The sequence below is a fragment of the Saccoglossus kowalevskii genome, chromosome 10 (assembly GCF_978046115.1).
Source record: "Saccoglossus kowalevskii chromosome 10, keSacKowa6.1, whole genome shotgun sequence".
Lineage (NCBI taxonomy): Eukaryota > Metazoa > Hemichordata > Enteropneusta > Harrimaniidae > Saccoglossus > Saccoglossus kowalevskii.
This window is the reverse complement of record NC_140650.1, coordinates 852,190-868,965: the sequence shown is the minus strand read 5'-3', so window position 1 is coordinate 868,965 and position 16,776 is coordinate 852,190. Positions and strand designations below refer to the sequence as shown.

General features: G+C 34.2%; 1 protein-coding gene across 1 annotated transcript in view; it reads right to left on the bottom strand.

Moving 5' to 3' along the window:
• The window catches only part of LOC146737817 (uncharacterized), a 104,205-nt gene extending 87,655 nt beyond the window's left edge, over positions 1-16,550 (bottom strand). Inside the window, exon 1 of the mRNA XM_085504139.1 lies at positions 16,166-16,550. Within this exon, the coding sequence (XP_085360265.1) occupies positions 16,166-16,462 (297 nt within the window). The 5' untranslated portion in view covers positions 16,463-16,550. The remainder of the gene's footprint in view (positions 1-16,165) is intronic.
• Positions 16,551-16,776: the final 226 nt, after the last annotated feature.

Here is a 16,776-nt window from a genome sequence, read left to right as displayed (position 1 = left end):
ACAATATATTCCATTTTACTGACTTGCCTGAACACAATACTAGTATTCCATTTTACTAACTTGCGTGAACACAATATTCCATTTTACTGACTTGCCTGAATACAATATTCCATTTTACTGACTTGCCTGAACACAATACAACATTTTACTGACTTGCCTGAACACAATATTCCATTTTACTGACTTGCCTGAAAACAATATTCCATTTTACTGACTTGCCTGAACACAATATATTCCATTTTACTGACTTGCCTGAACACAATATAACATTTTACTGACTTGCCTGAACACAATATTCCATTTTACTGACTTGCCTGAAAACAATATTCCATTTTACTGACTTGCCTGAACACAATATATTCCATTTTACTGACTTGCCTGAACACAATATAACATTTTACTGACTTGCCTGAACACAATATTCCATTTTACTGACTTGCCTGAAAACAATATTCCATTTTACTGACTTGCCTGAACACAATATATTCCATTTTACTGACTTGCCTGAACACAATTAGTTGATAATACTGTTCACAACTTTATGACCGTTTTGTATGGGAATTCAATAGCCATGGGAACACACATGTTTTGCTCTTGAAAAGTTGAATTACAGGACAACAATTATTTTTCGATAAAAACAAGACCTTACTTTATGATCAATTTGGAAATACTACTTGCTTGAAAACAAGTGGCCAAACGAATTATGAGTATTTTAATTTTAATTTTTAGTGGCCACCATTGGAGCTGTGAAAACACAGATTTTAGTAAAGTTACAAACTTAAAATAAAATGTAATGGTGTCACCAATGTCATTTTCTTTTTATCATTATTTTCTAGTCTTTTAAAGAGCCACCATTTTTAACTTGTTGTTGTCTAGACCATGGTTGTAAATAAATGCAAAACTGTTTATCGACTCGCTGCAGGTTAAATAGAAAGGTAGTTCTTTACCTCATCAAGGGGGCTTTGCTGCTTTATTGAAAACTTGTGTTTGCCATGGTTAAACGATGCATAGTGACTGATTCCAGCCAAACAAAAAGTAACGGTGTCAGTTTGTTCTTTTTTCCAACAGAAATCAAAATCAAAAAAAGCTTAGAAAGAACTCCCGTGTGCTGAGAGTATTGAAGACACATTAAATATTAATTCAAAATTACTTGTACCTGAGATATTGATGGAAAAACTGAAAACTAATTATGTAAATCAGGTAACTAATATGAACAGAAAAAAAAAATTATGAATTGTTATGCTAATTAGAGAATTAATATGAACAAATTTTAACCCAAAATTAATCAGGCCTGTCTATTGTCCTAGAGCATTTATGTACCAAATTTTATTCAAATGTGATGATCAGTAATTGAGATATCAGTGTTAATTAATTATGTTAATTAGGTGATTAATAAGCATAAATAGTTACAAAAACTAATTGGGTCTCTGTATAGTTCTAGATTCATTGAAATGTGATGATGAGTACTCTTTAAAAGTTTCATTAAAATCCAATTCGTGGTTCCTTATATATCAGTGGAACTTTCATGGAAAATAATAACTAATTATGCTAATTAGGTAATTAATATTCACAATTATTTACCCTATAACTCATCAGAAGATCTAATTATCAAGTCTCATTGAAATATGATTAGTACTTGAAATATCAAAGCTGAAAATTAATTAATATTGCAAATTAGGTAATTAAAATGCACAAATATTTACCCCAACACTAATCAGGAATCTGCACAGTCCTTAAGTAACTAAGTACCAAGTTACTTTGAAATGTGATGATTACTACTTGAAATAGCAAAAGCTGAAAATGAATTAATTATGCAAATTAGGTAATTAATATGTACTGATATTACCCTAAAAACTATCAGGTCTGTGCAGTGTCCTATGACATCTATGTACCAAGTTTCATTGAAATGTGATGATTACTACTTGAAATATCAAAAGCTGAAAATTATTTAATTATGCAAATTAGGTAATTAATATCTACTGATATTACCTTAAAAACTATCAGATCTGTGCAGTGTCCTGTGACATCTATGTACCAAGTTTCATCAAAAATCAATGTATGGTTCTTGAGATATCAGTGGAAAAGCCGAAAATTTATTAATCATTATGCAAATTAGGTAATTAATATTGGACAGATTTTTACCCAAAACTAATCGAATCTGCACATCAGTTTCGAGCATCTATGTGCCAAGTTTCATCAAAATCCAATAAGTGGTTCTTTAGATATCAGTGGAACAGTAATAACAGCTAAAAATCACCTAATTATCATGCAAATTAGGTAATTAATATGCATGGATTTTTAAGAAAACCTAATCAAAACTGCGCATTGGCCCAGAGCACAAAGTTTCATCAAAAATCAATGTATGGTTTTCGAGATATCAGTGGAACAGACGGACACACATACACACACACACATACCCCCCCCCCCCCCACACACACACACACACACACCCACACACACACACTAACTGCAAAGACTCCCATTGTGTGCTTTGCACACGGGAGTCAATTACAGAGACTCTGAACAGCATTCTTCAAACCAAAGGGAGGTAAGTAGACAACACCTTCCAAATACAGTGTAATATGCAGTAAAAATCTGCAACAAATTTGGCTTGTATTTTCTATGAACAGTTAATACAATTTTTGTTTAAAAATAAGAATACTCAACAATTTTGGTGAAAATCACATTGTTCATCCACGAGTATGATGCCACTGCATAAGCTATACTGCACCCTTTTCATGTCAGACCATTCGCAAAAAATAATCATATGACACTAATTTACTTTTATTTTATTATTTTATTTATATCGGCCTGTAAGACAGAAGCCGACATCTAGAAAATAGCGTATCTATACTACCGGTATCTATCTAAGATGATCATCATCACTGATACAGTATGACAGAAGACAGATCTATAGATATTATGGGAATAAAGTACGTCTACATCTCATAACATAACATGAATTAAGCAACATTGTAAAGTCACGAATGTGTTTTCGATTTTTAGTTTTAATTCCAGAGTTGGCCCTCACAAGGAAAGAAAGTACCTCACTTTTGAAAACAATTTACTGAGGTTGTTTTTTGTATGTTACCTATGCCGCTTGCTGTCTGAGGGAAAAATAAAGCAACGGATCGGGTCTTGCATCGTAGTTTTGCAGGAATGTAAAAATTAAGGCTACAAAAAAAAATGGGAAAGTCAACTCTTTATCAAGAATGTTCCAGCTAGAAATCTTGATCAATCCTCTTCTCCAGTGCAACTGTGGCAATATGTTTGTGCCTATTTACTTATCTCAATCATATGGCAATCATCACAACTATCATGCATCAATCTGCTATTACAAATGTTTTTCTAAAAACAACATCAATCACAACTAAAACTGTGAAAAGGTTGCACTATGGAACTGCACACTATAATCAATCATGTTTACTGGTGTGCAGTCTGATGACAATGTAGTGATACTTGCCAAATAAAAACGTTATTGGACCATATACAGATTTTCTTTATGTGCCTACAGATTACAACTGTGAGAGTGTGACAGACAAAAGAGGTAGTTGAAAATAAAATATGATTTGTATTTGTCATTGTGAATAATATAATATTTCGAAATCATATGATTATATTTTTTTCAATGCCATTACACCAAACTACATTTTGTTGGAGGCTTAATTTTTAGGATAGTCTGGATTTCAACTATAATAAAGATACATAATACGAATTATAAATGTGCCTCAGCTGACATCCCTGGACTTGCCTCTCACAACTATCGCAAACCTTAACATTATAGTTTCCGTATTGGCTTCAAGTTCTTGCAAAAAACTCGCAGAAATTGTAAACTGAAGAAGTAACTGCAGTGATACATGTATAAAGTTACTGTCTCCGTCTAATCAAACATTCTATCTAAAGACGTTCCATAGTCTAAATAATCCCATTGCACCCAAGATGAGGATTTTCCATCAAGTGACCAGATAAACGTAATGATGTCGTAGACTTTCGTTATTATGATAACACTAATGTAAACGTTAATTACATCACGTTTTTTTACTGTGATAAGTTTACCCCATCACGCCAGCTACAATGAACCATACCCTTGAATAGTGTCAATGACTACGGGGAAAACCTAAATTAGAATAAAATTTAGGCATCAGGAAGATTGAAATGTTCGAAATGACGTCTAAGCTAGATATTTTACTGAAAATGAATTAATGACCCCGACAGAATCGAATACGAATGTTTTTGAGTGACGTCACGTCGCTACACTTAAATTGTCATAGCCGTGTGAGGGTGTTTTAGAATGGCAATGTACGTAGCTTTTGGGAGGCATGTATTAAAACCCTTGGAATTCGACACACACACAATTTTCAACAACAAATACATTTTAATTAACAACACATAAACAATGTATTAAGCAATTATAAAAATTCGCAACACTGAATGTGTTATGTTCGAAAGGCCGAATGTGTACCGGAGACTAAAGTGAGATTTCCAGCCATAATGAGATTGTTCATGGATACATATTTTTCCCTTACACTGAGAACATTTACAGTGGTCAGCCAGATTCGAAATCAATATATCCAGGTTGACGAGCCTCGTGTTATTCGCTTCACCACAAGCATTGCCAGATACTGCAGACTTCGCTGGCACTATTTTTTGTTTGGACATGCTCATCCTGAGTGTTGATGTTGTGTCGTCAGCCTCCAGTGATAGTATAGTGGTGTCATCGTCAGCATTCGAGGTGGTTATGGTAGTGTCTTCAGTCTCCGGTGTGGTGGAGCAAATGTCACTTGGGTTTTCTTGACTTCGTCCGACTTTCGTAGAGGGACTTTGTTTCATAGTAAAAAATACTCTTTCTGCTATTCAGAAACTTGCAGGTTGCGCTTGTCATTGAAACAATCTTTTCCAAATTTTTTTTCTGTGCCATTTTGCAAAATAAACTTGGTCAATACAAAATAAATGAACAGTAATATATAGTAGAGAAAAGCGATGCAATGAACTATCAGCAAAGTGTTAGTGCATACGGTTATTTGACCAGACACGTACACGTAATGTTTACTTCTGCTAATTACAAATGTTATTGTTTCGTCTCAGAGGGGCTTAGCCGAAGTGCACATTCCTGGGATTTCCGTTACTTGTAAATTCTGATACTGTTTTTTCTTGAAATAAAAATGTGATTTAATAAAAAAAAGGTCGTATGGCTGCCTAAGTCCTATGGTATGAGTCACCATTTAATAAGAAAAAAATGAAAAACAAGCCATATATAGTTTTGTTTATAGTAATACAGAAGGAATATAACCATGTCAGAAATATGATTTTTTAACATTAAAATGATTGACATTTGTATCTGATCGTCAAACACGTACTTGTACCATATTGAGAGATATTGCTCTGGAACAGCATTCAAAATCAGCCATTTAAGAGATGTGGCTCTAGAAGCCCAATCATTAAAACAAAATGGCCACCAGTCAGCCATTTTGAATGCAATCTGAAAAATAAAATGACATGCATCAGGAACCTATGATGTCTAATGTATGTTATAAGTTTGAATAAAATCCATCCAGATTAGCACAAAAAAAGCCACCAATATATCCGTATATCTATGACATGATGTATAATGAATATTTAAAATTTGAACATAATCAGTCAAAACAAGTTGGAGATATGGGTCTAGAAGCCCATTCATTAAAACAAAATGGTCGCCAGACAGCCATTTTGAATCCGATCTGAAAAATAAATGATGTGCAGGAACCCATAATGTCTAATGTATGTACCGAGTTTGAACAAAATCCATCCAGAAATGCTTGATATTTGATGATTTTTAGCACAAAAATGGTAACCATTCGGCCATTTTTAATAGGATCGTCAAACTAATATATCTGTTTATCTATGACATGATCTGTAATGAGTATTTAAAATTTGAACATAATCAGTGAAAGCAAGTCAAAGATATGGCACGAGAACCACATTCATTAAAACAAAATGGCCACCAGTCGGTCATTTTGTATCTTATTTGAAAAACAAAATTATTTGCATCAAGGTCCCATAATGTTTAATGTATATACCAAGTTTGAACAAAATCCATCTGTAAACAGCCGAGAAATGCTTGATTTTTATGATTTTTTTAGCACAAAAATGGCCTCCATTCGGCCATCTTGAATCAGATGGAAAAACAAAATGATGTGCATCGAGGTCCTATAATGTCCAACGTATATACAAGGTTTGAACGAAATCCATCTGTAAACAACCAGGAAAAGCTTGATTTTGATGATTTTTTAGCACAAAAATGGCAAACATTCGGCCATTTCCAATAGAATCGTCAAACCAATATATCTGTATATCTATGACATGATGTATAATAAATATTTAAAATTTGAACATTATCAGTCAAAGCAAGTCAGAGATATAGCACTAGAACCACATTCACTAAACAAAATAATATATACCAATTTTGAACAAAATCTTTTTAGCACAAAAATGGCCGCCATTTGGCCATCTTGAATCAGATCGTGAAACAAATTGACATGCATATGTATAATATGATATATGATGTATGTGTGAAGTTTGATTGTGATTAGTCCAGGCATTTCTAATATACCGGACGGACGCTCGCACAGACACACAAAGGTCAAAACACAAGTCCCCGTTTTCGGACTGCGTCCGAACAGGAACTAAAAAGCACCATGAAAGTCTACTACATCCTTAATTTGAAGAAAAACACTGAAATCGTAAATTTACATGTACTATAATATATTTAATTTCACAAAAGCATATTTATAACATCACAGGTTATGTAGATGAACTTTTTGATAAAGTAGTTGAGTTGATGATAATGTCTGGTTCAGTTCACTACAATTGCATAATAAATTACTGCAGTGCAACTCAAATAAAATTCAATAATCATTTATTTATAAACAAGCAGCCTATCGGCTGAGATAGCTCCGCTGTTAGAAATGCACATTTCAATTAAAGAACTGAAGACATCATCAGAAAATGAACAATATGTATAGTATCAAAGCAATCGGACTTACAGTTTTTAACAAGAAGTCGAAAATATCACTTTCTACCAAAAATTACAAAAATATTCACCAAAATTAGAGAATTGAAGATATCATCACAAAATGAACAAATCTGAGAGAGGTCCACATGTAGTACCTATATATGTAGTATCAAAGCAATTGGACTTGCGGTTTTTAACAAGAAGTCGAAAATATCACTTTTTACCAAAAATGATAAAAATATTCACCAAAATTAGAGAATTAAAGATATCATTACAAAATGAACAATTCTGAGAGAGGTTCACATGTAGTACCTATATATGTAATATCAAAGCAATTGCACTTGCGGTTTTTAACAAGAAGTCGAAAATATCACTTTTTACCAAAAATGACAAAAATATTCACCAAAATTAGAGAATTAAAGATATCATTACAAAATCAACAAATCTGAGAGAGGTCCACATGTAGTACCTATATATGTAATATCAAAGCAATTGCACTTGCGGTTTTTAACAACAAGTCGAAAATATCACTTTTTACCAAAAATGACAAAAATATTCACCAAAATTAGAGAATTAAAGATATCATTACAAAATGAACAAATCTGAGAGAGGTCCACATGTAGTACATATATATGTAATATCAAAGCAATTGGACTTGCGGTTTTTAACAAGAAGTCGAAAATATCACTTTTTACCAAAAATGACAAAAATATTCACCAAAATTAGAGAATTGAAGATATCAACATGAAATGAACAAACCTAAGAGAGGTCTACCCAAGGTACATATACACCAAGTATCAAAGCATTCAGGCTTGTAGTTTTCAAGAAGAAGTCGAAAAAGTAAAACATTGACACGGACGACGACGACGGAGACGGACAATCACTCATATGATAAGCTCCGCTCGACAAAGTCGACAGCGGAGCTAAAAAAAAAAACCATGTCCACTTTAATCAGGTATTAACAATATAAGTAATTTTTTAGCATTTGTTGCAAGCATGTGAAAATCACCATACTCTGTGAACAAATCACATCAGGTATACCGGTAGTTAAATTAGTAAAATAGCTTATCATTTCTCATATTCTAATTAATTTATATTCATAACTGTCGTTAAAAAAAGTTTATATTTCATTTCTTAAGTTAAACTCAAAATCGTATATTCCGTGTCTTTGCCATTTTCGAACGAGGAAAAAGGGCAGGAGAGCTCAGTGCTTTCCACACTCAAACTAACACATGTATCTATTAGTCTATGGCATACAACTTTAATATGCAAAATATGGTTTAGTCAGATCATGGAAGGTACTAACGGAAGGAGCCACGACGCTATTGTTTTAGCTTTACCCCATGATCGTTTGTCAATGTTTGTTCACATTAGCTCTTAACATCTTCGTACAATGGGTTACGCTAATCTTGAGCACTCTGTAATATTCGGGGCATGTTCGGAAGCGATAGACGAACCTCGCATGTACAATACTGAAAATGGCGTCTAGTTTGAATGCTGTTGTTTCCAGAGATTTTGGCAAACTTTAATGAACAATAGGCAGATATAACATCGACTGAAGAAGAACTGATGAACTATCGTGAATCTTTTTGTATTTGTAATGGTGATGAGACTTAATCAATAATTGCCTGTGACAATAAACATTGCATTATTCAATGGTACCATTGTCATTGCTTGGGTTTGATGCCCGAAACTACCGTACTTATCCGGGTAAGAGTCCATGCCTGGACAAACGCCCACCCCCCACTTCTGACACAATAAAGAAGTTGAGGTCATATCCGGGCACACGCCCAGGGGTCTTTTTCTATATACACAAAATAAAAAACAAAAAAAACTATTTTCTATTCGTTGACTGTGGTTGTATTAACAGTTGACTTTCTTGAAGTCTGTCGTGATACTTATAAAAATTGTTAATTGCGTAAAACAAGGGGTGAACGCAAAATATCTGTGACAGCTTTCTGCCTTCAGGGCAGCGTTTTCACCATTGATTTTTTTCAGAATCATAACAGTCAGCAAGTCTATAAAAATAAATATTAAAGCAGAAACGGTAGTTCTCTTTTTGAAATATGTCATGGCCCTAAAAAGGGCCGGTCGTATGGTTTGTGCTTCCTTAGAAACGATTCAAGCAAATCGTATAAGGAGAGCCGCTAAGCAAGTGTCGCACTCGTTCGGCTTTAGCGGCAACGACAATGAAAACAATGTTGCAATATTGTAGCAACCCGTACCTGGGAGAATGGTTGAAATCACGTTATTTTGTCTTTATAAATATATTGTAGCAGCTTGCGAATCCATAACTGGGGCCAGCAATTTTGCAATGTCACGCCGAAGACTGACAACTTTTTTACCATCTTTTATCACCGCTATTGCATTTCTGTCATGAAAACTATTCTTCTGTCGTTGGATAAAAAAAACTTCCTATTTCAAGTCCACCGCGATATCCATAAAGTGAGACATTCCAACGGCCGAAACTTGCTGAATGATAACTTTCACAGTGATTAATAAAGCGTCAAGTCTGATAAGACAGCAATGTCACGATTTGACCTGCATGATGAAATACTAGTAGTGATGTCATTCTTAGCCAATCAGTAAAGCAGATGCATAAAGGTCAAAGATGATTGCTAGACTGTAAACAAAAGCATCGCAGCAGAGCGACCCAATTTTTCTTGTCTCTTTATTATGATTAGACATGAATAAAAAGTGCCAAGCTGACAGACTGCGAAATCCGTGGATTAAAAGTGCTAAGTCCAAATTGTGTGGGATGATATCGACGAACTTCAGGATTAAGTTGTAGGGATTTTGTTCGACGGCTACAGTGACACCGACTTGGACTTTGAGGGTTTTGAGTTTGACGAAGATGGCAATGAACGTACAAATAAAGATCCGAGAAGTTTTTTCAAACAGCTATGAATTTTTATAATTTTTACTGTGTAAATTATTTTTGATCTTGTATGACAGTTGATTCGTAATTTGTCGAGACCGAAAATCATTTTACGCAGTTCAACCCCTGACATTTTAATTCATTTTGAGTTCACGCGTATTGGGCGTGTTTGTTGGTGGGAAAATCCTAATTCAAATGATTTCTCACTGTCGATTTTTATTATTTCTGGTTTATTTGTCACATTATAAGCAGTACATTATTTTTGTTTTACTTCTAGTGTTGCATATTGTTCATTTATTGTCGTTGCATGTTTTCATTTGCCCACTGTCCCTGTGATAGAGGGACTGTGATTTGCCGTTCTATTCCCTGCCGCAGTTCGATCTGCGTGTTGTCAATTTTTGCGAATTTTCGTTTTTTTTGTCGGGGATCTCCTGGCAAACGCCCACCCCTTCTTTTTGGCAATTTTCCATGTTCAGGACCCTGGGCTTATACCCGGATAAATACGGTATTGAAATTTTCAACTACCGGGCATCAACACCACCAGAAAAGAGAGTATCGAAAGAAGGGCATGCCTAGACACTTTTTCTGTGATAATATTTTTTAGGAGTCCTTAGGAATTTTTGTTGTAGACACTCAAAATCTTGTTCTTGTTACAGTTGCTAATAATTAAAACATGTGAAAAACGTGAATTCCAATGTTCATCTGTTGAATTTCCGGCTGTGAAATACGTATTTAGTATATACGTATATAGTATTATATATCCAACATGTAATATATTTTCTGAAAGCTTATTATACAAACTTTGTAAAACTTGTCTTTATTTTAAATATCCAGATTGCGTTTTTGATTTTGGGTCAAAAAAATGCTTTTTTGGGCAAAAGTGGTTTAAAAAAAATTAGCTTAAAAACTTCAAGTCCGTTTGTGGGTAAAATTACATCACTAGATACCTTGGTATACTACTAATTTAAATGCGTCCACTCATCTCTCTAACGGCTTTCAAAGTCGCACAGCATGACCTCAAATTTCACTCTTTTCTATTTTTGCATAATTTATATATCCATGTTAATTGCGGACTTGTTATTTTTGTTCCACTCGCCGTAATAAACTGTCCAGACGCATTTTGAAGGGGGAACACCTTGTCAATAATGTGTGAAAATTTCGAGGCAAATGGCCAAAGCGTCTATCAGCTATTTTAATTTAAAACCCAAGAATTCACCAAAAATAGAAGACGAGAAAAAGGCTAATTTGCATATTTGCACGTTAAACTGGGAATTACTGCTTTGTCATACTTTGTCATACTTTCTAGACTATTGAAAGTTAACATATAGACATAGACATTTGATGTAAAATCTTTGGACCAGAACAACTGCTCTTGAATATATAAATCAGAAACACGTCATTCATACCAGTGTTTTGATGGGGTCAGTAAAACACGTGGCAATGCCCAGTGTAAATATGACATCAACTCATGAATTATTAAACAGGGGGCGGTCCTAGGAAGGTGACCTTTTATCACGATCAAAACATCATGGCTTCTCTTCATGTATTTTCAATAAAAAATCTACGAGCATTTCAGAGCCTATGGTTTACCGTGAAGAGTACAAAGTGGGATATTAAATTATTTATCCTCGATGATGTTTATGTAGTATTGAGAACCAACTCCAGGAAGCGAACGCACAATAATGAAAAATCGCGTAATCCTAGAATCGAAACGCGAGGCACAGAAGTTTTGTTCAGCGTTTCCAATCCCATTTTTCCTACTGCAACATATTTGTTAAAAAATATATTTGAATTCTGTTCGTTTTTTAAGGAGGCAATTTTTTATTTTTTCCGATTTTGGTAACGCCTTATTCAGGGATTTTCTAAGACAGTCGCAGACAATCAGCGCATGGATGTATGTACACAAAACATGCTGTTGTACTACCGGCGATGGTCGCCTGCAAGAAGAGAGCTCCAGCTCCTAACGTAAAAGTTTTAAAATTTCGACCGGTTTTTAAATAATTTGTGTTGAAAATCTGACATGTTTTAAGAGTGCAAAATTAAGGTGCATTTTCGAGCGGTCGAATTTTTCTGAAGAGAAATCAGCAAATGAAAAAAATAGGAGTGCTGAACAGTGTGCTTCGTCAAATTGGTGTAAACTTCCCCATTTTTCACGGAAAAAGAAAAGGTCGTGGCCGAGTTGCAGGCTAAAAAACTCAATAATCAAATCAAAATCATCAATCAGTAAGTATTATGACAAGGAAAACAAAACATCAGACAAGGAGAAGCGGTCAGCGCGTAAAAAGAGTTATTAATGTATCAAGTTACCTCTCTCTGTGATTTATTTTTCATTGAAATTATTTGCTTGTTTTCAATTAATTTTAGCGTACCTCTGCAATTTATTTTAGCATTGTCAGTTGTTTGCTTCATTGAATTAAACGGAGTTCGTCCGGTTGCAAACAAAGCTGTCTCGCACCACCTAGCAAAACTTGCGAGTGATCGAAGTACAGGTACCCATTAGACAAAAGATACACGAAAGTTTGTATCTCCCCGACCCAGTGCAATATATCCAGTTAGAATCAAAGCTCGCATGTCCCTTATTTGAGGGGACCAGATTCTGCAGTAAATTCGGGATGGGATTTAGAAAAAAATAATATGGGACTTTTAACCCTCTTCTTACAGACGCCATAAAATACCATGTGAAAAATGGACACCTATTTTCCCAGCATACATTTCACACTAACTAGCCAAGACTTTTTGTGTAATTTCAACCAATTTCAATTGTCAAGTACTGCCTTTTAAGTAATCAAATTGACATTAAACTTGGTTTTCCATTTAGAATAGAATATTGTCTTCTCATTTCATGAAATTCAGACACATAAATTAAATTGTACGATTAGAGGAGGGTTACAAAAATATGCTAATTACGATAAACATGACAGCTGTGAATTTTGTTAATAAATCATGAAACCAGAGATAAAAGTGAACTTGCCTAAAAGAGTAAGTCATGGTTTATCAAGTAACTATGCTACTTGAGAATTTGAATTTGGGGGGGTCCAAAAAAATGTTACCCCCCAAAATATGGTTTTGTATGGCTTGGGGTGTTTCCAGTCTAAAATCAATTATATGGTATTTTATGCATTCAGATTGTGCAGAACGTAGGGCATTTATCTTATGGCATTATATGGCTACAGTAATAATTAAAGATATGGTACTTTAGGGTTTCAGAAAGAATAAGTACTCAGCCAGATAATATGGGTTTTTATGGCTTGGGAAAGGAAATCGTTGGTCCATAAAATACCATGTTATGGTAAAATATGGTTTGGGGAATACACGTTTATTTTATCATAACCTCAGGACCACAAAATATGGTACTTTATGGTTTCAGAAGGAATAAGTATTCTGCCAGACAATATGGGTTTTTTTATGGCTTGGGAAAGGAAATCATTGGACCATAATATACCATGTTATGGTAAAATATGGCTTCAGGTTTTTATTTGAGAAAATATAATTACCTAAATGCGACGATCAAATTCTGTTAAACTCTGAATAATTTTGAAACTCAAAATGATGTCAACAGATTTAGCATTTACATGTACTGCCCTGCCCGTGTAGTAACTTTTTTATGGGCTAAAATAGCTGTCATTTTGAAAATGTTAATGATCTTCATTTGTTTATAGACTAGCAGCACTAGAAGAATTTGTTTATCAAAAGAAATGAACATTTCTACAGTTTGACCACTGATATATTTTGGCTAAAGAAAAACTAAGTATAAATATGATAAACAAAAACGTCTGGACAGATAGAAGCAAAAATATGTCATTAGTCCAAACAGATTTGCACCTGTGTATCAAATTTTAATGAAATCTTGATGGTATAGTAACACATGGTTTAGTGAAATCTGACACCATATATTACCATAAAATTTTAAATCTGAAGCCATAATATACCATTTCACAATCAAGTATCATATAAAATGCTATAAATTACCATATTCAATCCAAGTGTAACAAATTTTACCATAAAAAACCATAATGTCCATAATAGCTGATACCATAATAAACCATAAATCCATACCAACAGCAATATGGCCCAATCCATAAAAAGCCATGTGTGATTTTTTAGTGATGACTAGAAAAATACCTTTCATGTATTTCATAAAAGTAGTATAATACATAAAGGACATCATAATAGATATAATGCATACAAGAAATTGTAAGAATATTCCATAATCTAAAGTTCGGGAGATGTAAAACCAAAAGAGACAATGTGCAAAAATGGCTATGGCATTTTAAGGCATCAGGCAAAAATGCCCTCTATTTTCACAAGGTTTTTTATGGTGTCGGTAGGATAACACAAAATATATATTGGCTAAAAGAGGGTTAAGGTGTATTTTGGCGTCATTTTCGGACATTTCAATCATTCCTCATGCCTAAAATAGAGTCTAAGTTTTTTCATAGTCATTGACGCCTATTCAAGAGTATTGATGTTTATTGTGACTAGCGTGAAAGCGCTTTTGCCATCAAAATCCAAGCAAAAAGATCGTACAACAACATCGGCAAAGCTCTTCCATGCTGGGTTCAATACATTAACATATTTACATGTAAATGTATTATGGTAATTTGAACACGTTGGCATCATCCATCCTTTTCATTGGTTAATTATCGATTTGACCTGTCAGGTCGGGTCAAAACATGGCGGATATTCATTTCGTTGAAAATGCGATTGGAATCATTCGCTTACAATGAAATAAGTCGAAATTTATTTGCATTTCATAACAATTCAACAAATTTATTTTTTGTACGTTATTATAATCATTACTAGGTAATAATCAACAATTGTAAAATGCAGCATGACCGGATTGCGCTACCACGATCATTCGCTACTAAGAAATGCAATTGTGTTTGTTGTTATTTGAAACTTCTTTTAGAATATACTTTCGTTACTAATAAAATGAAACAAAATAATTGCATTTGGCGCACGAGGTTCGTTAATGTGATTTTTTTGGAGAATGATGCGTGGTCTACTTATTAATCCAGCTAGAAAAAAATGTATACAATTTTAGTTTCTTTCGTTTTGGGTGGTCCAACTGCCGTTTTTGAAAGTCGGCGTAGGTGGATTTTTCAATGAAAATATAAGCCCCCTAAAAATATTTGATGATAATTTTTTGAAATGAGCAAATTTACGGCAGAATCCGGTATATAATGTGTATTACAAGTTACAATGGAAGTGAAAGAGATTGTTACAAGTTTCTGATTGTGGTTTATTACTGTTTATGTTCTCTATTTGGTATTATTTTCCAAACTAATCTCAAGAATCTCCATGATTTGTATTTTAGGAAACTGAATTGAAGTATTTAAAATGAATTCTATTATCCATCCATCGTGATAAAGGTGTACGTGTAAGTATCTCCTGAACCTAAGTCAACTGAATTTACTGTTGTAACTAAGCCAGAGTGACACTGGAAACATGTTCATTCACATAAGTATTTGTTGTTCTGTGCTGCAATCCCAGTGATTGTTACCTGCTTTTCTATTAACATGGATACTTTTTTTTTTATTAGACTGAAACTATTCACATGCACTTCACGTTTTATGGTTTTGGCATTGTGACTACAGTTTTAAATTTAACCAAAGACACAAGAAAAAGTGTGTCTTGTGTCTTTGGTTAAACCAACTGTGTTAAAAAACTTCAAATTTTTCTTTCATGGTGATTTGACTGACTGATAATTGACGGGTTCTTATTATTGTCCAAGTCTCCCAACTGGGAATACCAGCAACTGTCTGGGCCAAGAAAATGTTATCATACAGATGATACCACCTTAGTCATATGTACCGTATCCAACAACTGCCATACACAACCACATTTATATTAACATGGATACCCACAATTCGAGCATTCATCAGGGCAGACAAAAATAGTAGTTGCAGTAGCATTGTAGCATGTCTGTTCAACCAGTAAAGCCCATTATTATTGCGTATATCTCGTATAAAATTCACTAATACGTTATTACATTTAATCGCATGAGCTATCAATTCATCATGAATAGCTTGTGGCTGATATCATCGGCCATTTTGAATGAAAATAACACAAATTCTGAAAATTAAATAAACCGGGTAAATGTGCGTGAAAAGTCACAGGAATGTGTTGTTTTAGCGATACGTTTAATATTAATTTTGTTTAACTGTTTCAGCGTCGTTGCGTGATCTGGGACAACCGGCAAGGGCAAATTTAACTACTAGGATGTCACTACGTAAATAAAGGTAAACATACTCGCATTACAACCATCATAAACAAGAGAACCATTTTAGACATACCTTTAGACTCAGTTCTATAGCACGCATCATGTCTTCCTTATAATGGTCACCTGAGTTTACATTGTTGGCAGGAGTTATACCTTCTCTGCCAACTAACTCCTTCATACGCATTTTATGTGTTCGCCTTTTTCGTGTCTTGTTATTCGTGGTCGGGTAGGTAGCGGTTGACTCATGATTCCAGTTTCTAGCGTTTGTTTCATTATCAGACTCCGAGCTAATAACGACCACATCTAATTTGTCTTCAGAATCATCATCACTGCTTATCACGATGAAAGATGGCTCAGCCGACTTCGCCATATGTATGAAACATTGAATCTACGTCGCTAAATGCACACACTCCGCTGTTCCGACCGCCATTTTCATGCTGAACGACGCTGAAGTTGCCCGTGGATTCAGATTGATTTTTGGGTTCGGGTTCGGGCACTAATATTATTTATCTTATTTTTATTTTATTTTTTATAAAGTTTTATAAACAGACAATACAAATCACGCCTTTGTGAAAACGCCACTACAGCAAACTCGTTGTTTTGTTTTTATAAATATTTATAATTTATAAATTTAAACTAAAATGAGAGGTTCCGATTGGCCGACTGACGTGGCACACTGTTCTT